The 25,321-nt window shown below is 38.7% G+C and overlaps 1 protein-coding gene across 6 annotated transcripts in view; it reads left to right on the top strand.

Moving 5' to 3' along the window:
- The window catches only part of LOC112104177 (arf-GAP with GTPase, ANK repeat and PH domain-containing protein 1), a 645,071-nt gene that overhangs the window by 560,602 nt on the left and 59,148 nt on the right, over nucleotides 1-25,321 (top strand). For 5 of the 6 annotated variants that reach the window (XM_024196345.3, XM_024196347.3, XM_024196346.3 and 2 more), the window contains 2 exons: nucleotides 18,643-18,797; nucleotides 21,096-21,186. In XM_024196345.3, coding sequence (XP_024052113.1) covers nucleotides 18,643-18,797; nucleotides 21,096-21,186 — 246 coding nt within the window. Of the gene's footprint in view, nucleotides 1-5,857; nucleotides 5,936-18,642; nucleotides 18,798-21,095; nucleotides 21,187-25,321 lie in introns of all 6 variants that reach the window. The other variant, XM_024196351.3, reaches the window with a different exon arrangement.

Consider the following 25,321-nt stretch of genomic DNA (forward strand, 5'->3'; position numbering starts at 1 on the left):
CATGGGGCAGGGGTCGCAAGCTGAAGGATTCTCTGTGACTTGAAGTCTTTAAATCACGATCTGGAGACTTCAACAGCTGAGTTAAGGGAAAGTGGGTGGGTCAGCTTTTGTGGCCTGCATCATGCGGGAGGTCAGACTAGATGACCATAATGGTCCCTTCTGACCTTAAAGTCTGAGTCTATGAGTCTATGAGAACTTCATGAGGCCTGGAACCTGAATTTATCCCGGTTACCCCTTAAGGAAGGTCCTCCACCCTCCGATCAGGGTCGAGACACGCTTGGAGGGGAGAGTGTGGAAAGCTTACCCGGCTGCTATCCTGTAGATAGCACTAAATCCACACAACATTTCTGAAGCCAAAGTTTATGGTTACATACAAACTAGTTGAAATAATTTACATTTCCATAAAATGTTACCCATGGAGTGAACAAAACTTGGCAGGTACGTAGAGGACATCACATACCACATTGAAACAGTGGATTATATATGCAAGAATAGCCTTGTTCTTACAGACAACAAATCCAGAACACCTCACATGTGGTATGGCTGAGATTTGGGTCTGCCACACTGGAGTTCTGGGTTCTGTTTCCAGCTTGCGTAACTTGTGAGGCATTATTTACTAATAAAAGCGGTGAAAAAGACAGGATTATTAACACCAGCTGGTAAAAGTGGTGAGTCTAGAATGTATGATCTCCTGGGTCCCAGTCCAGTGTCCTCTCCCCCTAGGCCACATTTTGATTAGACAGAAGATGAGGAGGAGGATCCATTTTCTCTGTGTCCTGGCCAGAGATTCCACCCAGTGTGGACTGCTGGAGTGAGATGCTGAGGCAATGCTAAGAAAATCATGAGGGTTTCTGGCAGCAAGTCAGTGTAAATGGAGACACCAAAAGAAAGGTGCCTCCCTGATGGCAAATTTCAAAATCCTCCTACGAGCCAGCCAGGGAATTCTTTTAATAAGAAAAGTAACAAGCAGGGGTTGCTGCCACTCCCTCTATAATAACCACATCTTGTTTATGAGGAAAGAGAATCATACAGTCCTGTCGTCTGGGTACACAATTCCCTATCAGGAAATATAAAAGAAATTGGGGCAATTTAGCCACAATGAAAATGACTGCATATAAGAACCCTTATAATTGTTTTACATTGATCCTCCTTGAAGATTGGGAGGAGGTCTTAAAACTGTACCGAAATAACCAGAGACGTTCCTAGTTTCACCTCTGATAAATGGTGTATACTATTGCATAACTGTGCAGCCAGGGGTGTGCGATTTCCAACTTGGGTAGACGTAGCTGCGCTCTTTAATCAAGCTTGCGCACTAAAAATATCAGTGTAGCCACAGTGGCTTGGGCTAGCTGCCCCATGTACGGTCTCGCCCCACCCCCCCCCCCCCAACCCCCCTGGTATGTATTCGGGCACCTAGTCCCTGCTGCCGCCTGCGCAGGCATATTTACGCTGTTATTTTTTGCATGCCAGCTCAGTCAAAGGTAGCAGGTGTACCGAGCCAGAAATTATGTCGCCGGCTGCAATGTGGATATAGCCACAGTGTGCTGAGGGCACTGCTAAGCCTTTAAAGTTGCAACAGACATTTTGGGGAGAGAGGGGAACAGGTTCTTAACTTGAGCATTAGACAAAAGAGAGAATATTACACAATCCGTAGAGAGGGAAGACCAATGAGTTTTCATGAAGCATATGGCTGTATCGCATGCTACAACAGGGCATATTAATGGTCATTCTCTTTTTCCTCAGAAACTTGTTCACACAGGGTATAGGTCACAGCAGTTGCTGAATTTAACTAGGGAAATATTTAACAGAGTTTTTAAAATGCCTAAACACAATAAAGGAACCACTCACTACCTCTTTTGGACATGAAAACATCTATATACAAGCTACTCATCAGTCTTCCCTCCTTATGGATCAGTCATTCTGCTGGATTCGACCGTCTTAAACAGTGTATTTGACCTACGTAGTCAAGTAAGTTTGTGCCATGCAGAAGCAATAAATCAAATCACAGAATGAAATGATTTAATCAAAAGTGGCTGGCTTGCAAGATTTCAAGAAGTCTTTTTGACCCCTTCATCTTAGAAAACATGCTTCAGAGCCATGGATTCAAAGTCTTTATGGCTTATCATTGTGTAATCTCTTGCTATGATAATTATAACAGGAATTGCTGGGCTATATTTTGTGCTGAAGTAAAATATTATAACAATTTATGCTATTGTTTCACAGTGTGGTATCATAATGCAGCTCTGTAGTTAATAACATAGCTCTGTATTGCCAGGCTACATATAATGACTTATTATACCAGTCCAGATTGGGAGTCAGAAAGCACAAATTAATTTTCCTGACTGAAGAGATAGAAATTCAATCTCAGCAGTCTAAATTCTAGATGTTAATTAGTTTGGATGAGATCAAAATTATACTTGTAATCTAGCTGTGCGCTCAGGTTGGAATGTTTGGGTTTTTTGGTTTGTTTTTGATAGACAATGAAGCCAAAATCAATGCGAGTTCAAAGACATTAATAAAAGAGTTTGTTGAAACCCTTTAAAATAATACATTAATAATGCAGGTTATGGTAGTTCAACATTGTAGACAGAAAGCTAGATATGTCAGGGCAAATTAAAGAGCTAAAACTTGCATTTCTTGCTAAATTAATAGGCTTAAAAAAGAAACTAGTATTTTTTTTAATGGAGGAGAGGCCTAGGGAAAAAGACTTTAGCAAATCCAACTATTTGAAGATTCTTTCGAAATAGGAAGCTGAGTTACCATTAAAAACAAAAGAAAATAAATATTTATTTTAGATTCTTTATATAGAAAGCTTGTTATGAGATTTAATAAGCAGTGCACATCAGAGGCTGGAGATATAATCATCTTCTGTTGAACTGGCTTTTGAATTAGAAAGAGAGTCCAAACTAGATAGCCTGAATGTCCTGGGATGTGAGTCAGTGACATATCAGACACAAAACTACCTGCAGTGCCTTTTAAGGCCTTGTTTGTAAGTTACAAACATTTATAGTCGGTGTGTAATCGTGAAGGCAGTCAGGGTAGGCTGTCTAAGATGGGCCTTGGTGTTCTCACATACATCACTCAGAATCCTGGAGGCTGCATTTGGCATTGTCCAAAGCCTGCTGATGGTAACAGTATTGTATTATCTGAGGCAGTGAAGCACCGCAAAAAGTAGACTGAAGTCCAATCAATGCTGCAAGACACACTAGGATGTATTAGGACCTCAGCTTCAGCCAGAAAATGTCCATTTGTTTAAAGGAAGAAAAAGGCATGACATTTAACACATTTAAAATTGATTATTTCATCAATAGGTTAATAGAAAACCAGGCTGCAAGTTCACTTCCTGCTTATACATCCATTCTCTAATGTGCGATTAGAGTATGAAAAATGAAAGACATAAAGCAGACTGGGAAAGGGGCTTTATGTACTGGAGACAGCTTCCCCTTTCAGAGGGGTGCTAAGTCTAGACTTTGCTATTTATATGCAAATTTTTTCAGAAAAAGTAAGTTTTCAGCGGGGAGATTGAGCCTCTTTAGTTGTTACTTCCTGCTGTGACTTGCTAAATGTCTCTTAAAACTAAAGGCTCATAATATTAAAGGACACAGTAGACACAGTCACTTTTAGGCTTGACCAACTTAAATGTGTAGATAAATCTGACTGAATCGGTTGGTCTTCTGGATAATATTGTAGATTTTCATTTCAGTAATAGATTATCTATTTTTTAAAGTTAAGGGGATGGGTGACGGCAGTCAAGTGTCCAGGTTTCCATTTTCCCCCCTTATCAATGCATAGTATTAAAAACTGAATGCCACTGCATTGAAAGAATGTATATTGTTAACGTTCTAGGGTGGCTGGGTACTGCTGTTCAATTACAGTTGAATTACCATTTTATAATAGTGTTACTGGTTGCGTGCAGATTGTAGTTATCATTCTCAATGCTGTACCTGAGGAATTGCTCCAAATAGGCAACTTTCCTAATATAAGATAGTAGAACAGGGTTTCTCCTTACAGCACTAAACTGGATTCAGCATATGATCACGTCACCTACTGTACGAATCAGGTTACATGCTCAATCTTCTGATTGAGCTACTTGTCCATTACGGGAAAACAAGTATTTTTCTATTCTTAGCCATTCAACTGAAGATACAGCTTTTTGTTAAACATTTGAATGAGTTAACTGTAATGTTACTTTTCCGTATAAACAATCTTTTGGTTAAGCGCTTCTTGGCATTATAAAATACATCTAGAAAAGAAAACAAGTAAAAGACTTTTTCAGAGTTTGCATATTTTATTTGTTGTGTGCATATCATCTCAAAGGTTGAAGGAGCATACTGGGCAGGAGTGGGAGAAACAATATATACACCTAATTATGACAGATTTGTTACCAACAGATCCCATGTTGACTGAGATGGTAGACTAACCAGTTCCAAAGTGTGCACTACGATGCACCATCACAATTAACCCTGCAGTATTTGACCGCCTTAGACCAAGATTTGAACGAGGGGAGAGATTAGGTGGAATATAAGGCCTGCTGAAGTGTCTATCAGTTGGTACTTGTCTCATTCTCTTCTGTCTGGCTTGAAGATAGGTATGAGCTCTAATACTGCTGACAGCTGATGGAGGTTTGCCTTTATCCCTGTTAGTATTGTGAAGTCTGTTCTCCACGCTGCATGTATACAGTTACCTGACAATCGCAATGCCTGCTACGCTGCTTTACCACCTCATCCTGAGAAGTGGCCCCAGTAGGTAACATTTGAGACCTATTTTGGGATAGCGACGGGGAAGCTTGCTCTGCTACTGTCCATACATACAAGTTTGGTGGATAAATAACAGATAAGATTTTCCAGTGTGTTAATGTTGGTGGTTGTTAAATGCCAACAGTGTTTTTCTGTGCCTGGTGTTGTTTTGAAAAGAAAGATACAGGCCCTGCCCCATGAAAGTTACTCTAAAAATATTGTTAGTCTAGTGTATTTCTCATGTTGTGAATTAGCTTTTGGGGAGAAATATATAGATTCTGCTAAAAGACAGTGAGAGAATTAATTTCCCATAATGAGCAGAGGATTTAAGTGCTTTTTGTACCGTTCTGCCTATTAACGTCAAAAATGGGAACTTGAAACTGAGAGAGATTTAAAAGTTTTATGGAATTCTAATAAAGCAATGGTGGCATTACAGTTTACCTTCCAAACAAGAATTTATACTTTGCCAGTAACCTGCCTCTGAAAAACCAAGATGTGCATAGTAACAATGTCTACTTGACATTTATAATAATAATAATAAAGTAGAACAGCTAAGCATAACATTAGAAATAATGCTTATGGTGGTTTAGATTATTTGAACCTATTACATCATCACCTGGAATTAAAGGTTTTACGGTTACAGGTATCTAGTGATTCGTGCATCCTCTTAGCAAAAGGGGAAATCCTTTGTTTGGCAATTTTTGCTATGATTTAAACAGCATTATACCTCGGTAGTTGTCTTGTCTCTAATAGTGCATCATGTATACAAGAAGTACTGAGTGCATTTTCTATTCCATTGTCATTGCTATTTTAGATCCAATTATTATTGACAAGTCTTGTCATGTTGTAAAGTCTTGAAAGTATCTTTTTCAGGGGGGGGGGGGGAAGGAGCAAGGCCTTCTGTGTTGGTGGTGGTTCTGAGAAGCTGTGGTGTTCTGTGTGCATTTTGTGTGTGAGTGTTTGTCTGTGTAGCTGTTTCACATATAACAGGCTTGTGCTGGTATTTTACTTCACATGCTACTTTGACATTTCTTTTCTCCCCCTTTTCATATTTTTCTTTTCTTTATATTTTATTATTTTCTCTTTTTTTTTTCTCTTCCCCTTCTGCTCTCTGGATGCAGCCAAACGCAAAGCATGGAAACTAAACCGTGTTGGTAGCCTGCGAAATATATACAGCAGCAGCAGCACCAACACTGAAGGTAACAAATTAAAACAACACGTTTTAGATGAACACCTTACCCTCTCTCCCCTTTTTACCTGCCTCTCCAGACTTGTTCCCCCTTCCTCTCACTTTCCAAATGCAGGAATGGAAATCAAATTTGCCCAAAGCATGCGTGCTTTCACCTTTTGTTTGCAGAGTCATTCCCATGGTCTTTTCATCTTTTTGTTTGTGCGTTTTATTTTGCCATTCATGTTCCTTTCAGCTTACTTAAATTCTGACCTTTCCCTCTAGTCGTGGAGTGGTGATGTTTAAATTACTTCGGGAACCCATTTTCTTTTATTTATTTATTTTCCCCCCTTTATACATGTGGGCACTCAATGTAATATTTCCCAAGTTATTACAGTTTTTAAAAGTGTTAGTATCAGGTGTAATGATCTGTAGCCAAATACAATAGTGTGCCGTGACATTTAAGTAACAGTCTTAATTTGTTTTGTGAAAGCGTTCTCCATAATGCTCTTTGCAGCTCTAATCCAAAGGCGAGACAGAGCCAGGTCATTTGCATGTGCTACTCTTGCTTGTAAATTCTGTATATTGTTGTATTTCTAAAGGTCGCCTGGTGCCAAAGTTCACAAATTGACTTACATTGCTTTTTTCACTGAAGACAGCCGTCATGCCTTTTGTATAATAGCAGATTGAATTTTTCCCCACCTTCATTTGAACAACACAATTATAAACTGTCTTCTTTTTTTATTATTATTACAAATGTCAGAGGTCAAAATTACTTGGAAGCCAGGCAAGGAGAAAAACCCTCGGCCACCATCTCAGACAGCGAGTAAGAGGGGATGGTATATGAAATATGGAATGCAAAATAGGTCACATCTCGGTAATCTTGGTATTATAGGGGGGAAATCTTTTTTTCACTTAAGTGCGAACCAAATGGGTCAAGTAATCGCAAGCGCATGCCCTAACACTAATTGACTTATTTTGGAATGATTATAACTGTAATATTTTTCTTAATGTCACTGTTTTCTGGGCTGTTGATTTTAGCGATTGCCAAGTAGTGGCATTAAATCTCTTGTAAATTTTAAATTGCATGCTATTTCTGTAAACAAGTCCCTCTGTTCACATCCTGATCATTAACCTTTGGTGATTTATATCACCAGCCTTTTTTTGCACAATTACTACCGTATTGCTGTCGGATGCCTTGCTCTCACCGACAGATAAAATGTGTCTGGGAAACAAAAGTGTGTTTTTTACTGCAGCTTGTTAAGGAAACACATTTTATTATAATCTTGTTTTATTCCTCATTGTAAACTTAAAATTCTCACCTTTTAAGTAACAATAGAGCTATATCCATTGTGATACTTTTGTGTTACCTTTTAAAGCATTTAAGCGCAAAGTGTGAAATGAATTGGAGAGAAATAAATACTAGTTGCTGAACATGAATAAATAAGTGTTTTGCTATTTAAAAGGAAACTTCTGAGATACTTTTTTGTAATTTGCAAAATGTGTTCTTATTTTTGTCACTGATGATCTCTTTTAGACATGTTTTTTCCCCCAGATCAAACATGCAGGCATGTTTGCTATTGTAGGATGACTCTTGACAAGCATGGGATTTATTGTTCTATTTTTACTAAAATTTTAACAATAAAATAAATAGAAATAATTGCATATATTTTACAGAAAGGGAGTTCATATTTGGGGGCCTGTTCAATCTTCGGTGCCATTTAACATACTGATACCTTTCATATTAATATATGGGTATGCTAGGGGTATGTTCATCTGTGGGAGAACATAACTGTAAAAGTTGAACTCCTAAGACTGCAACTAGCAGCACCAATGAGATTTTTCTCTATCTTAACTGATTAGGCAAGGGGGAGGGGTGGTCTTTCTCAGAAGTACTCACCACATGGGAAAGAGAGAGTCCAGGAAAATTGTGAGTAATAATCGTGCATCTTTGAGCTACTAAACAAAGTCTCTGGATAATGGCCGGCATTGCAAAACTGGGGAATGCGCAGTTAATCAGGAGTATACATAGTAGGAGTCTGTCACCGTGCCTCAGTGGGTCACAGCTGAAAATACCGGATTCAGGACAAACTGCTGAGAAATGGGGCAGACCTCCCTCCCCCAAACTGGTGGTTATTCCTTCATAAAATATACTAAGCCAATATCAAAAGTAAACTTCTGTCTCACCACACTGGTTAACAAGAAGTCATAAATGCAGTCTCCTCGGGTATCTCAGCCCTTGTTTCACCATCTAGACAGTAGACTTAATGATGAGTGGTTATTTAAAGCCAATTTCATCAAAGGGTTCTTCTAATCCCAAGAGATCAGCCACATAGCCAGGTCAATATAGAACTCAGATCTTACCCAATAATCATGCTGTTGCCAATCCTTTAGTATCTAATATCTAAAGGTTATTTATAAGAGGAAAGAAAGAGGAGAGAGTTATAATGGTCAGCGAAAACAAATACACTCATTGCAAAGTTCTTGTATCAGGTTTGAAGCAGTGATGTTATAAACTGCAGGCTTGTAAAGTCTCTGGTAATTTCCAAAAGATTGAAAGGTCACCTTTGTCCGGCGTATCCTCGTCTATCCCTCCACAAACACAAGTCGACACCACACCATTCTGTTTTGTTGCAAGCACGTTCCTTCCATTTCTGGCCAAAGAGCTTAGTCATGGGATCGGCCCAGTGTGTTTTCGGTCTGCCCAGCGATCACTTGTGGTCTCTGGGGATCCAGTCACTGATGATTGAAAGGTACTCAGTCCATTAGTAGAATGTTCCTGTTAGTGTAATTCCATAGTCCAGAGATCAGAGCAGGAAAGAGGCAAAATGCAGATGCTTCTAGGGTTTTTTATATCTTCTCCCATGTGGAGGGACTGCTCTCAGTCTTAGTTTGTGGGAAATAACAGGCACAAAAAGGAGTCCAGGGTCACATGAGCTGGTCACATGCCCTTGCATGCTTCGATGAGTCATGGAAACAGTCATTACCCATATTCTGGCTAAAACGTCCCCAGGAAGGCCCATCAGGCGGGGACAGGCTTCTTCCATCGTCTGTTGCGCGAGCTAAGTGTCCTTTAATGGACCATCAATTTGAATAGTCCATTCACAATGTGCTGGCCAGACTGGATGTAAATTACCTTGTGGGTGTTATCCCAGGAGCAAACACACTTGAAATACTAATACTAGTTAATATTCATAACTTTAGATACAAAGATGAAACATGCATACAAATAGGATAATCATATTTGACACACTGTAACTTTTCCATTAACATATTTCATATAAATTTGTCATAATTACATAACAGTGGTGGCAATAGTGATATCTATTGTCATATTTTAATCATACAACAAGTCCTAAGTGCCGCCAAACAGCTGTTTGGCGGCGGGGGAAGCGCTGGGAGGGAGGAAGGGAGGAGGAGGAGGTGGAGAAGAGGATCTTGTGCAATGCTCCCTTGTAAAGTCAGCCAAACAACGTTATAAGGGAGCATTGACCAACTTTAAATGAGTATGTTCCCTAATGGAGCAGCGACGTAACTTCGAAACAATGTTAAGCGGGAGGACGGTAAATGAGGAGTTACTGTATTCTGTTGGAACTCTTGCATCCACAAACTGACTAGGCTCATCATTTCTTAACTGGGATCTTGTCAATATCCTAGCCCATGACAGCATGGCTTTAGACCAGTGGTTTTCAACTTTTTTTTCATTTGCAAACTCCTACAAAATTTCAAATGTAGATGTGGACCCCTTTGGAAATTTTAGACGTAGTCTGCGACCCCCAAGCATCTGCAGACCACAGTTGAAAACCATTGCTTTAGACTATTGATTTTTTGACATGCAGAGAAGTCCCATAGAGAAAGAGAGCTAACAAGAGCTGGAGCGAAACCAGGTCTCACTCCCTAGCGTGTTACCATTAGGTCATTAATATATAATAGGTAATATATGCTAAAAGTGATCAGTGGAATCCCAGCAATTCAACATCCTTACACCCCAGGGCCCAAATTCCATCCTCATTTAGACTTGATCAACCATGCTGATTTCATTGGGAGTTATGTGGATGTAACTGAGGGCAAAATTTGGGCAATGGTACCAGTCCAAGTAATAAAAGGGACTAAATTTGTCTAACTTCTATAATCAGAAAAAAACAAAGTTGTTTAGACCAATAAGGTCGTCTGTGTTCAAGGAATTGCCCCCTCCCTCTTACCTGCAATTTAGTGAGACTCCCATTATATAGTTATTCACTGATTTAATTCTACATTTGCAAGGCCATTATTAGGGTTTGCTGCAAACATTAGGTTTAAGATTTTATTCTACAATAGAGAAGTGACAAGTTGAATTCTTATTGCAGGCAAAGCAATGGTCGCTCTGCGTGAAAGATCCAAAATGTTTAGAGGGGAAGGTATATAATGTAAATTTGGTATGTTTATAAAAGACACCTGACCCCTCTCACCATTGTAATTTCAATTATCGTCGTTATGCTGTTTAAATACAAATGTGATTTTTCAGCGATCAGCACATTTGAAGCATTGTACACCAGTGTAACTTTCTAAAATTAAAGAAACAAATGCTGTGCTTGCTCAGTATGCTATATTTAAACATCTATAATTATATCAAAACCACATTTCTTCTAGTCTTCATTCAGGGCTGCATGCATGACAAGTTTCAAGTATTAAACCCAAGTTGTATTTGAGTTATAAAAAAAATCTGAAAATGTCTAATCATATGAAAAAAATTGTCCATGTTCATTAACTCCAAAATGCCTGATCAGATTCTTATGAAACAGTCCCTTCAAAAAAGTAATACAGAAGTGACATTTCTGCTATAACCATGGCTTTGCTGCCTTGACACTATCGTTGTCTCATTTAAATGTACTTAAGTGTTAAGAAAGCTCTTAACATTTGAATTATATGTCCACTTTGAAATGTAAACTATAGAACGGCAAACTGAAATGTGAAATTGTTTTTAAAAGTATTAGGAAAATTATCAGTCTAGCATTGACGTAGATTCTGCATAAACTGACTGAAAATGATTTCATGTATTTCCTCAAACCCAAGTGTCCTACAAAAACAACGAATGCCTACAATAAAATAATCCACTCCCCTGAGCTAATAACAAACTTTTTGTCTCCAGTTTGTCATGTAAGGGTGGTGATATAATTCATCCAATAGATCACAATCTTTATCAAGAGCTGTGGGCCAGAATACCTGTGGGTGACTAATGGCAGAGTCACATTGTCCTGATAGGGTTGAATTTCAAAACTAATTAGATTTAGACCACTGGATTTGGAGAGGGGAGAGAAGTATTAGCATAGTCATGCCCAGCGGGACATGGCACAAATTTATTTCCTTAATTGGGGCTGCTAATAAACATACTTATAATCTTCCAAGATATGAAGATAAATTACACTGAGTGACAAATGGTAATGATGGCGAAAATTATCAAGTACCTAAATAAATTAAAACAAATACCTTTGGTGTTGTATTTCTTTCACAACTACATGGGTAGGGCGTAAATATCTACTGCCTCTTTTAGGGCATGAATATAGTTTTTTGCTGCAACCCTAAGTCTTTTCAAATGACTGATTCAAAAGTGTGGGTGGGTAGGAATTTTATGTGGGGGAGGGCTTGGCTGGGGGAGTTTAAATCAGTCTTTGATACCACATTGTTATGAAAACTAAGCTTGCAATATGTCATTTCAGGCATGTGTAATAGAATGGGTTTCAAGCTTCAGTCCCAACTGTTGAAGTTGTTTTTGGATCATTCAAAATATGCCAATATCTTTAGTCCTACACATCACTTGTTACTATATTTAAAGGGAAAGTATATGGTCCCTGTTGCAGAGTTAGTTGACTCATCCAATCTAAATGTGCAGTGCTGTTATTAATTACCAAGTAAGCAGCCAGCCTGATGTACCTGTGATAATGGCTACATTATAGTAAGATCAGCATCCCAAAAATACGAAACCTGGTACCAGTGCAAAGAAGATTAATTTTATGATTAAGGCACTGGACTAGGTCTGGTTTTACTTCCTGCCTCTTCCAGAGACTTCACACGTGACCAAATGTCCCTTACTCCCACTATGCTTTAGTTCAAATCTGCAAAATCTTCCTTTCTTTCTCTCTCTCCCCCATTGTCTGTTTAGATGGTAAGTATTTCAGGGCAGGCCCTGTTTCTATGTCTTTGCATGATGCCTAATTCAATGGAACCCTGATCTGAGGTGAGGCCTCTAGGAGCTACCATGATACAAACCACCACCACCACTAATGGATGCATAGTGCAGCATATGTTTGAGGTAACTCGCATCATTTAGATTAGATGATGCTGGAAGTGGCACCTACTATCACAAATTGATCTATACATGATTTGAGAATTACTCTTCAGATAAAAAGCCAACCGACATTGAAAAGTTTTCTGGGAAGAGGTGTTGCCTTTATGAATATAAAGCGATTTGAGTCAATCTTATGCATTTGGCCATGTTCAATATAATTAATCAAATTAGGCCTCTCCACTTCCTATCAGAATGTTAGAAGAGGTAAAACACTTAATGGCATTCATTGTGGGCCCACTGCCTTCGTCTGTTTTCCATTGGGAAACGTTTCTCACTTAGCATTTATGGGCTTACACAGAAGGGATACCAGAGGTATGTCTTGACAAAGAATAAAGTTTATCCGAAAAGGAAAGCGTTGAGGGATCCATCCACTGAGGTAGCCTGAAATAATACATTATAACCCATTGTAAGCCTTATTTCATTGGATCCATAGGACGTGTTATCCATTTATATATGGTGTATCAATGTTTGTTTTCACTTGTATTGTACTTGGTATATAAGGAATATTTCTTTCTTTCCTAGGGTCGGTGGGTTGTTGATGCAATAACATTCCTGTTGCCCCAATGAAAGTAACTAATAACCACATATAACTGAAGATGAGTTAGGCAAAATTAAAAACCAAAGGTGGTGGTGTAGGAAAATAGTAAAAGCCAGATCTGCAATATAAGAGGTGATATTCTAACATGAAGGGCAGCTGTTACACTGAATCTTAAGAAAACTCGACAGGCTTTTTTATATGCATTGTCTTGGATATCCAGTTCTCATTGGTTCTTTGAAAAAGCATCAGAGTGATGCATTACTCTTTAATTATGATGCACTCTAATCGGTACGTACGTGTCTCCCTCCAGTTCTTTCCAACTCCTGTTTTCCCATCCAAAAAGGTATTCTTGTCAGACATCTCCTGTTGATAACAACTTCCAAATGTAAAACAATTGCAGCTGTTTTTTAGCACTTTAACCCTTTGTCTGCTAGGCTTCCAGGAAATAATTGATGACTGATTGGCCCATTAACCTTTTAAAAAAAAATGTTTGACAGCCTGGACCTGTGTAATGAGGAGGGATTCCTTGTGAAATCAGTTTGATGGCTGAGTTGCTTGCCCCTGAGGATGCAAAATTAGCCCCGTGGGACCTCGTCTGCATAGAAACTGGACACAATTAGTGTAATATCCGGTGTTATTAATGTAGTTTGGAGTAATTGGGCAGGTTGATTTCGACAGGTTGATGGTGCTAAAATACTATTATAGTGGACCTTTCTATGAATAACTGTTAAACATGGAAAACTGTTTAATAAAATTTTGTGATTAGGCTCGGAGAGGTTTAAACAGCTCAACGTATAATATTGCTGGATAAAAAAACCAAACAGTTTCATTTTATTTTGTTACATGGATTCTTCTGACTGTGTATGTAGTATTTTAAACATACACTACCTAGCAGTGCATGCATTTGCTCTGTAGGCATTGCTTTGTGTAATCACAGTAACATATAATATGCTGTATTATTTGTTATTTTAAGATCACAGGTTTGAAACCATAGTCTACCATATTTGGAATAGTTTAAACAGAAAACTTCTTATAAGACAAATCTTCAGCTGGTGCAGTTATTTCTGATCTTCTGTTTTTAGCCTCCTCCCACCTTTTCTGGGGTGCGGAGCAAATTCAGAAGTGGAGGGCATGGGAAAAAGAATACGGACTTCCACTTCCTTCATGGACTGCTTCTCTCAGCCAGTTGTGGTGAACATTTGGGCAAGTTTTCAGACCAAAATAGCATTGTAGCCCAACCCAAAAGATTACGTAGCCCCTTTTACCAAGATGGGAGTACATGTAATAACCCGCTGGTTGTGTGTGTTATCTGTGCCCTCTGTGCCTGAGCCACAAAGGGTGTGAGTCTGTTACAGCCCACAGTATGGTGCTTAGCCGGAGGCTTCTGTGTTTAGCTTTGGAGGTTCCCAGCTTGTACCCCAGTGTGTCAGCCAAGATGGCAGCTGGCACAATGTCATCTGATCACAGCAAAGAGGGTCAGGAGATGAAACAAGAAATTTGTGTGTCAAAAACTATTCTTTGGAAAAAGATAGTTTGTATGTAAAAATGGAATGTGCCAAAAGGTGCTTCTGTATGACACCATGTAATGTTCTTAATAGATTGTTTTGTACATAATGCATTTGGTAGACATTTCTGTAAACAAGGAAAAATGTATGATTTGACTGAAATATCCCTGAAAAGCAAAACTGGCAGTTGAGACACATGTTGATGGAAAAATCACACTGGCCAAATGAGATTCTAACTTCTGGTTGTCTAGAAAGGGATACTGTGTGTGCAATACCTTGGCTGCCAAGAATGCCTGCCTAGAATATAACAGGAATTGTTGTAAAGTCTTTAATGCAAAGCCAACATGATGGTTGAATACTAATGTGTGAGGACTATATTCTGCCTGCAAACTACTCCCATTTTAAATTCCCTGCCATTGACTATGGATGTTCAGAGCTGACTATGATACTGGGACTGGGGAAGGAGGAGGAATAATTAGTAATCAGAGAGCAGTTGGCTCTGTCAGAAAACCAGATAAAATACCTAAACATAATCAAATGTTGATGCCAAATTGTACTAGATATAAAACTGGTTGAATTGTTGAATTTATTCCTAATTCCAAATCCCTTGTTCCCACTTACGAAGTTAGCTTCTCTAGCCATAGTATGATCTAGGCTATAACCAATGGAAGGTAGGAGAATTTAATCATACATGTTTTTTAATTTTCATCTGAGTCACCAAGCAATTAGCAGAGATTTATCAAATCCATACCAAGTTAAAATATAGTTGAATTACAAGTAGGATTATAGTCCACACAGCTCCATAACTTGTATATGTGTTCAAAAATCAATTATTTCTTATGTATGAAGGGATCTCCCCTCTGTATCATTATGCTCCTCGGTTTTTATTTTTCTATGAAAATCTCTGGGATCTCCACAGGACCTTCTGTATACTTAGCAAAGGAGTTGCCTCAGTGCCAATACATGCATTTTTTTTTTTCATTTTAAAAGGGGCTATACTGAAAATTTTACCATACGCTGTTGCTTCTCACTTCTCTGACAACACATCTTGTAGCTGTGCAGATATATTTCTCTTGTACAAATAGATGGGAGCCTATTTATAGAATATACACCAGGAGGTTTTTCTTAAGGGGCAGAGGTGGTGCCACTGGGCCTATAGAAATTCTTCTTCAATACTTGCATGTTTGAAGGAAAGTCCTATTAATCACTTAGAGACCATTAAAAAGAGTAGTAATGATAAACTCTCAAAGTTGGACTTATTAATACAGGAAGCTGCTAAACCAGGTGCTTGATCCTTCCCTTTCTCTTCTTCAACTAGCCTTCCCCGTTCTTTGTTCTGGCTCTCTTCCCCCTCAATAGCACTTGTAAGGTAACTTATTTTGTTAATGTAACTTTAGTTTTGATAAGGATTATATATCGGAGATGTGAACAACGATCTGATCATTAAAGAAAGCAGCTTGGATGACATAATCACACTAGTTTGATATCACTAAGACCTGTGAGAAGTAAATGCAGGTTACATAGTATTTTGTATAACATGAATGTGGCTATATATTTTGGCATTGCCCATCTTGTTTTGGTGAAGGAGTAGTTATATAGATGTCCAACTAAGAGGTTGCCGAGTTAAATCTTCTTATAGAAGTTTAAATAAATAAACCCTGATGAGAGCTACCGTTAAATATGGCTGGATTTCAGATGCTTTCATTCATGCATAACTTTACTTGCTTGAGTAAGCCTGCTGAAGTCAATAAGACTACTCCACATTAGTGAAATATTTGTAGGATCAGGGCTCAAATTAAGGAGAAAAACTGTTGATTTTGTCCCTTACAGTTCTCTGAGTCAATTCTTGAGCTCATTTTCAGTTCTTACTCATTCGTTGGTCAAATTCCCACTAAAGTTATATGGCACCACGTGTAGATTATGAAATCTTCCTTCCAGTATTTATGTAAATTAATTGTTGTTTGTGATGATGGTAGTCTAGAGGACCCACTTGAAATTGGAGCCCCATTGTGTTAGGCACACAAAGATTGAAGACACAGGCCGTGCCTTCACTGCTAAAAAAAGGTGTGTTTTTACCATAGAATAATTAATGTGCTTTAGCTATGCTGCTGCCAAATCCTAGAGGAGACATGGCATCTGTAGTTTTTACTGTGAGGTCAACTATAGTCAGGACTGAATGTTGACCTCACCTAGCTACCTCGTGGTAAAAACTACAGGTGCCTTGTCTCCACTAGGGTTTTACAGCGGGATAGCAAATACATTTTAGTTATCTTGCTGTAAAAATCTCACCTGTTTGGTAATGAAGACATAGCCACAGAGTAAGAGACAATCCCTGCCCCAAATTGCTTGCAATCAAAATAAGCAAGACAGAAAAAGGTGAGAGGCAAGGGATATAACAAGCAAGCAGTGTGCACAATGTAGTGATTTCCTAGCGCCATATTAGTTCCATGATTTTTTTTATTTTGGATTTTTATTAACTTTTTAGAGGTGGGAAGATTCTTGGAGTTCACATGACACGAGGGGGCATGGTGTCACGTGAGTCCTGAGGTTCCTGGGTGGTGGTCTCTGGCTACACTGTTTTGAGGTGTAGGGGGAAACGGGTAGTGTATTATTATGTAATGTATGTAGTAGTGTAAAGTAGTGATCCCTTGTGATTTACCTGTTGGTTAAACAGTATATCATTGTTTTGCATGGATAGGAGGGACTGTATCTCTCTCTCTCTTTTTTTAATCATGTTTTTAAAAGTTGTAATTCACAATATTTTGATGCCAAACCAATGAATCACAAAGTTGGGACTCCTTGTAATTAACTGATGTGGCATCATGATCAATAATTGCAACATATAATTCAAACTGTGGGCCAGCCCCAGGGGAGTACTTCTGAAAGCCGCAGCTGGTTACAAAAATGAGCCTGCCAAACAGCCATGGCTTTCATAAGCCTTTGCTGGGTTTTTTTGCCCCCTCTTATGTTTTGATTTAAAAGGCCAACTTGAGGTGTCCTGATTCACCACAGAATAATGTTTGCATTCTCTTCCCCTTGCAATCACAGGCCTTATCTCAAAGCTGACTTGCGCCTGAGGGAAACTTTTGTCCAGCTTTTGATAGATCTCTTCTTTGAGCCAGGCTGGGCCTGACCCATCCTGGACAGGTCATTTAAGTGAAAGTGAACCCTGGGCATCTTAAATTTGGGGCCAAATTATCTACTGATTTTTAATTGGCAAAGCTGTAATGAAGTTAGTGGCGCTCCACCAATTTACATGAGTGGACACTTGGCCTGTGGACTGGAGTTTGAGTTTACTGGGGAAAAACTGTTGCCCAGAGATTGAAGGAATGATTTCCAGTGAGCACTAAAGCTGTATTTAAATGGACTGATTTTTAGACTTGTCATTTATCTGTACGTGTTTATGAATGACAAAATAATGCAAAAGTTCCTTGGCTGTAAATGTATAAGTCTCTCTAAAGCAAACCCGTTATACTTTATGTTCACTGGTACATTGTACTCTTTTATTCTAGTCGTTCAATGATTCCTTGAGCTTTGTTCAGCTTCCTTGACTTTTTTTATTTGGCTTTGGGTGTCCCAAGTGTGTTTGGAATCTGTGTGTCCATCCCTGCAATATCGCTGATACTTTCTTACAGTGTGTTCCTCTGGCCCTGAAGTATTTTTATGTTCCTGTTATCCTTGGATAGTCCAGTGACCCCTTCTGTTGGCTCCTCAAATCATTTTCACTGCTCCTTTAGTCTCCCTAAGCTGCTGAGAAGAAAGTATTGAACTAATATTAAATCCTGTATTGCAATTTATTTGAGTTGTGGAGAAAAGATATTATTCAAGATGGTTATCAGCTGTGTGTATGTGCATGTGTGTGTACACTTAAAATGTATTATGTATATTGTATATGATACATACATATAACATCTACACAAGAGAAAAATTTACCCCAGAGGATTTGTATTATAAATTTTTTATTCAGTAGAACATTCATCTTAAGTTATTTTTCTAAGTGCTTCAGCAGATTTTACAATAGACTGATTTCACTTCAAATATTGGTTCTTAGCTGCCTCTGAGGGTTAGCGGAATACAGGCTGGGTTTTTTTACTAAAATTTACAGATGTCCCTAAAATAGTTGGTATTTCATCCTCATGAAATAAATTTATGAAGCCAGGAAAGAACAAATAAAAAGCTACAAAATCTTTGAGGCATTTTCTGGCAAACATGATGCTTCACGAGCGGAGAAATATGTTTGGATTAGAATCAGATGTGCAAACTTGCCTTTGCGTGTAACACCATTGAGGTTCTGTCCAAGTAAGACCGTTTTTAGAACTGATTGCTGGTTTCATTAAATGTAAACTGTTCATCCCACTGCTGTTTTTCAGAACAAGAAGAAAACTTTGAGTTTATTATCGTTTCTCTCACCGGCCAGACCTGGCACTTTGAAGCGACCACATATGAAGAAAGAGATGCGTGGGTACAAGCCATAGAGAGTCAGATCCTGGCCAGTTTACAGTCGTGTGAGAGCAGTAAGAATAAGGTAAGGTGCACAACTTCACATTGAAAGTGAGCTAGGGCTATTGATCATTAGAGAGAATTCAGGATCTAGGGTAGTGTGAAAAGTAAACATATTCAGCAAGGTCCATGTACTTGTTGGACACAGCTAAGGAAAAGTAAACCATGCAAATTTGTATGCCTCCAAAATAATTCAATATGAGACATATTTTATCCTGTTGCACATTCTGATTTTATATTTAAATAATTTAAATTATTATTTATTTTTTTTGTCTTTTCCATCTCTCATAATTTCAGATGTAGAATATTCATCTTTTGGTTGGATCATTTGCTCTAACAATACAAACTGTATTTTGGGGGGGAGGTCTATGGGAAAGCCTTTAAGGGCTGAGAAAAGAACAGCTTATTTACAAGCTAAGTCTCTACTGGATGCTACTGGGTTTCTCCATGGCAGCGTTCCATTAAATGCTCTGGATTACTTAATAGTAATGTGCACTGCTATCCCTGTGAGTAGGAGAAGACTTGTGTGTAAAGTGGTACACATTTCAGAAGTAATGATCAATTATTCTTGTATCCAAATGATGTTTTTGTGAAGCGACTGTGTAGTTTTTCTTTCCTTGAATTAAATGTAATTCATTCTTTGTGGTTTTGTTATTAGGCCAGTCTCAGGGGGAACCAATCAGGAAGCAAAAGCCTGGTCCTTTTTGTGGTGTCCTGGGGATAGGCTTCCCCCATCACATTCATATTTGGCCCAAGCAATTTCTTCTGCTTTCTCTGCAAAACCTCCCCCAACCCACAGGTTCTGTAGAGGGCTGCCAGTTTGCTATTCTTGAGCCTCTTGATTTTTCAAACATTTAATAACTAGAAAACAAGAGGTGAGCGGGGAGATTCTTTTCACAGACCTGTAGATCCTTTTGCTATCCATGTAAAGAAACTTCTTAATGATTTATATTCTGTTTTGTCATTAAGTAGGGGACCTATATTTTGAAATGACTGCCTTTTTTTATTACCTCTATAATCAGAGTAAACCAGACCAAAGTAATTATCATCATAATGTAATTTACTTCCCATTTTTTTAAAAATTGACTTTTTATATCTGAGGTGGAGAAAAATCACTGCCCATTTATTTCTCTGGCCTGTCTTCATTGAGCTCAGTACATTACAACAAGATGACAATGAAATATTACGCTGCGAACATTAGTACAAAACGTTAATATAATAGGAGGTAAAGAATGCTGGTTTGAATATTTAACACAGTAACTGAAGAGAGAATTACGTTTTGGTTATATAAAGGCAAGAGACAAAAAAAAAAAAGAAACCACTTAAAAGTTATATTTGTATGGAGGTTTTCTGGGAGAAGTTAGTTGGGGATTGGTCCTGCTTTAAGCAGGGGGTTGGACTAGATGACCTCCTGAGGTCCCTTCCAACCCTGATATTCTATGAAGTTTTTATCATTCACCTCTGGAACTAGGGCTCAAGAAGCACTTGGAAGGCATAAGTGAAATGAATTATATTATCTCAGTACTCAGTGTCCTGTTGACAGAGCAGAAGTATATATGTGAAACGATCATATATATGACCTGATGGAGCTCTCATTCAATTCAGTGGCCAATAATTTGGTGCAGTTCGCACTTTCTGCCTAGGAGAGATTGCAAGATTTAGCTGGTTTTGAGGCCAAGCTACCTCTACATGGGCAATTGTCTTTCCAGGTCAAAGTAGAGGTTATGGGCAGGCCACAGTGGAAAGAAACACCCATTCTAGCCACCTGATTAAATCTGATCTTTTGATGATAAAAGGCTTTCAGTTCAGCTTCCTTTGCAGACCATCCCTTAGTCTTCCTGTACACAAGCATACATACCAGTAAAAAAAAAAAAAGGGGGGGGGTTATAAATAAAGTTATATAATTTATCTCCAAAAAGTACTTTACATGTGATCATGAATGCTGTGCTTCATTTTTCAGCTCAGCTTTCTTCTACACAATCCCATTATTGGTCAGAGTGCAGTCCAATATCTCATAAATGCACAGACTTCCTGTGTTCTATGCAGGGAGCTTCAATAAAAGTTTGAGCTGTCAGAAATATGGATGAAAATGGGTAGCTATGCTTGTCAGGCACTGAGCTGCAGTACTTAAAGATGCCAAAGGATCAACTCTTTGAGAAGCAAACTAAAGATGTCCAATTCCCTGATCATGTTCATTCAACCCTGATCTGAACTTTCTTTTTTTTCTTTTTCTTTTTGCTTTTCACATTGCTGACAATTGTGTGTCTAAACCTTTTCATTGGGTTCTTATTTCTTGTGTGTGTGTTTCTTTAAATATACACAGTCCCGACTGACAAGTCAGAATGAGGCCATGGCCCTTCAGTCAATAAGAAACATCAGAGGCAATTCTCACTGTGTGGACTGCGAGGCACAAGGTGAGTATAGCCATTGCTATAGAAGGACTGTTGTTATCCTTGGCTTTATAAAGCTTACGCATTCTCTTTGGTCCAGGGTTACGTGAACACCTGTTCTGATTCTTTCCCTCTTGGTATTGTATTCCACATCCCTTTGCAAACTTGGTGTTCATTATGAAGGTTGATTAGTCAGGTTTACTTTACATTAATTTGTTATTAATACATGCTATGTTGTTATAAGCCCTGATTTTTTGCCCGTATTTCATCTGTCACATTAAACATGAGTTCATACATTTTGTCTTCGAAGTTGAGGAAAAAATGGTTTTGTTTCATATTTCTTTTCAACATAAGATGCTACCATTGTCCTCCAATAAGGAAAAAAAATCATGTGCCCTAGCAATGTTGTTAGATGTGTAAAGCTTTGCTTGAGCTTTCTGCAGTTTTCATATTACTGACAAAGGAAAATAAAACATTCGCTAGTAGTGGAATGCTACAAAATTGATTTTGTATTTCTTTCTCTTAGTGCTTTTTTTAAATTCTGAATTCTTTTAAAATATATGGACTAACAGTTAGCAAAGGATTGGCCAGTTTAATTTCAGAGGTGCTGTTCTCACTACTCTTTATTACCCCTGCTTCTAGGGGTTTGTAAGTCAGCTATAAAAATTAGCTCAGGGCTGAAACTTAACAATACAAGGTCCCAGCTGAGAAACAATCAATTGGAGAAATAGGACGAAAGGGTATTTGAAAATTCTTATTTCTTTTACGTTTGAAAATCATACTCATTTCTTTTAATTGTACAAGGACCAAAAATGAAAATTTAGTAATTTCTGTTGCTTTTTTATGCTTTTATCTTAAAACTGGTATTTTATAGACCCGTTGTTTTATAAACTTGTCTATTTAGTTATCAACTTAAATCTTTGTAGCACCTTCCCTAGACTTAAAACAATTCAGTAATGCAGAAATTTTCACACACTTAATACACTGTCCATATAATGAACAATAAAACTGATCTCAATAACCCGCCAAGAAACTCACCATAACCCTATCCCATCAACCTGCTTCTTCCTCACGTAGCTTGGAGGGGATGTGGGTATCAAAAGACTACTGGGCATTTAGAATAGAAAGTTAATGTGTAACGAAAACATGTAAATGTCCCTGTTACTTTAGAAAGATTTTTTTTACTTTTTAGAAATGTGAGTAGAGTCCATTAAGATCCTCTCTGTTTTCTTCCTTTCATTGCCCCTTCAGAGGGCCCAGTTCATGCCAATGCCTCCTTGCAATTAAGGCAGGTTTGACATTACTTCCATTGAAATCTATCAGATATTCATAGGTTGTTGAAAGTGGGTCAAGAGTAATGCCGGGAGCTGAGCATGCTGGTTCTGTAGTGTTGGCCTAGTTGGCTTGGACACTGAGTACTAGAGCTCTGGGCCCTAATTTAGATACCGTCAAGGCAGCGCATTGACCTGCTCTGCACAGATCTTTGGTGTAAATTTTACAGATACTTTTTACAGGGACTTTACATTCTATAAGCCAGTAATCCAAAAAAGAAGAATATATATGATAAACTAATGGGTTTGTTGCTTTAGGATATATTCTATCATAGACAGACTAAAACAATTGTTTATTAAAGCATCTTTCCTGTCACTATGGTTATCAACATTGAGATTTACTCAGCGACTGATAGAGCTCAAGTGAAATATATAAAATATACATACAGAAATGGCTCATTTCTATGCGAGTGCTGAGAAACTGCCTAAATATGTATTTTGTTCATTCAAAATACTAGTGTGTGTCAGTAAACTACATTGTGAAATTCGGTTTTCCTGCTTTTTTACTTTTATAGGATTTCACTAAAACCTCACTCCAGTTGCCCAGAACAGACTAGACGGGGGTATATGATACCTTCACAGGTCTACCTCATAGGCCTTGCTGCTAAGGTTCAAGCAGTCAGTTATTAGCGTACTCAGAGACTTAGCTCAGAAGTTCTGTGGGAGGGGCAAGTGGCTAAAAGTCTCCATTACAAGGTCACCATTAAATGTGAAGCTTTTATTTTGAAAAGGAATTCTTCAAGCATGCATTCTGAGAGAGCATCTTTAAACAGCATTTTGCCTTCCTGGGCCTGCCAAAGTCTCTTTCTTCAAGCCTCGTTTTTGTAGGTCCCCATTTCTGGCATGTATGCACTCCAAACACTAGAGCTCAGAACACTTTGGAAAGCAATGGCCATTACGGGCCAAGTCTGCATCCTCACAAATCCAAATATTCAGAAGCAATGGGATACATAAGAGATTGCATCCCCCAACCAGCCTTCAATTCCTTTCAACTACCACCAGCAGCTTCATGATCAGAATCCTCATTCATCCTGTTTTTCCAATGTCCTCATCAGTTACCTTGTTAGCAGTTGGTTTTAGTGATTTAGGTTCTATTGGTGTTACTACTTTTACGTTTTATTGGTTAGGAATAACCATTGCCGGGTTCCAGCAGCCTGGCTCTTTACAAGCCTTGGACTTAGGTTTTATCAGTGCCCTTCTATTCTGTTCCCATGTCAGCACAGAGTGATAGAATAGGTGTCCCAGGGCAGAACACTGTACCTTTTGCATGACTCAGATGTCATTGCCAGACCAGAATACTTGCTGTGTCTCAGAAGGACGCTGTTGTGGCAGTGCACAGCTTGTGCTGCCTTATCCCAGAGGCTATGAAAGGAATTGGAATCCCTGCTTTGACTTCCTTCTCGAGGAGCCACATGAGACAAGTGGTGTTGCTGAGGAAAACGCAGCTGAGTCTGTGCCTCAGAGTGCTTTGGCTCTTTCCATGAAGAGGCCAAAGGGGAGAGATCCAAGGATAGATCTGAGTCCGGTCCAACGCCTTCAAAGAAGCTCCCGAGAGTCATGGGTCCAGTGAGCTTAGAGTCTCCAAGATCATAATAAAGAAAAAAGAAGAATGGATGGGGTAGCAGTTCAGCACAGGGCAAATCATCTAATCCAAAGGAGCTGGGACAGTTAATATCTTGGTACTACACCTCTACCTCGATATAACGCTGTCCTCGGGAGCCAAAAAATCTTACCGCGTTATAGGTGAAACCGCGTTATATCGAACTTGTTTTGATCCACCGGAGTGCGCAGCCCCTCCCCCCCCCCCGGAGCACTGCTTTACCACGTTATATCAGAATTCGTGTTATATCGGGTCGCGTTATATCGGGGTAGAGGTGTATATGCCCTTTTTTTAGATTATTACCAATCTGAGTGTGGTTCTCTTCCAGGTGAAGAGAAGGAGGAACTTCTTGGCAGGGATAATGACTCTGAGCATCTCCTTCATCTTGATGCAAAAGTATTTGTATCACCATTATCTCTTGTGGATTTCAAAAGTTTTCAGAACTTCTTATACATGTGCTGAAGCTTTTAATCTGGAAATACCAATAGTTCTACAGAGGTCACATTTGCTGTTTGACACACTGGAGAAAAAACAAAAGGGAAGAATGGCTCATGCAATAAATATAGCTCTGCTTGAACAGTTCAAGACCTTTGGCTCATTCTAGCATTGTCTTGCTGTATCCAAAAAGGAGAAGAGAACCAATCATGTCCATACAAATGGTTTTGAGTATTTTTACAATACTCTAACCCCAGGATTATAGGCGGTATCAACAGGGAGTGAAGCAGGTTGGTCCAAAAAGTCCTTTTGATTTGCACCTTCTGAAAAAGACAGCAAGTGTATTGTCAGTTATCAAGCTCTACTTGATAGGTATGTTTTTTCACCCTGTATCAGCGGTGAACCTTTTTTGCAACACATGACATGAAATTACAAGGGAAATATTCACTTTCATGTGGCATGCTGGAAGTGCAGAGGTCAGTGGCACTTCTGCGATGTTAAATTTCAGAAGAGAGCTTTTCTGTGCTCTTATTTATATTTTAGAGCATCACACATGATGAACGCCATATCATTCACCCATCAGTTCCTGATGTCTGCCTTTAAATTCATTTGAGAACAATTGTTCAGAAGAGTACATTGAAACAAAGGTCATCAACAACACTATTGCTTTTTTTTTCATAGAATCAAAAAAATCAGACCATTTGTTCCAAGCTTGCAAAACTTTGTTTTTGGGACTGAATTGATTATTTAATTCAGTCCCGTCCCTTTCTTTTTCTTCTTGTTGGAACTGAGG

Source organism: Terrapene carolina, unplaced genomic scaffold (assembly GCF_002925995.2).
Source record: "Terrapene carolina triunguis isolate 2854851 unplaced genomic scaffold, T_m_triunguis-2.0 Scaffold174, whole genome shotgun sequence".
NCBI classification, from domain to species: Eukaryota; Metazoa; Chordata; order Testudines; family Emydidae; genus Terrapene; species Terrapene triunguis.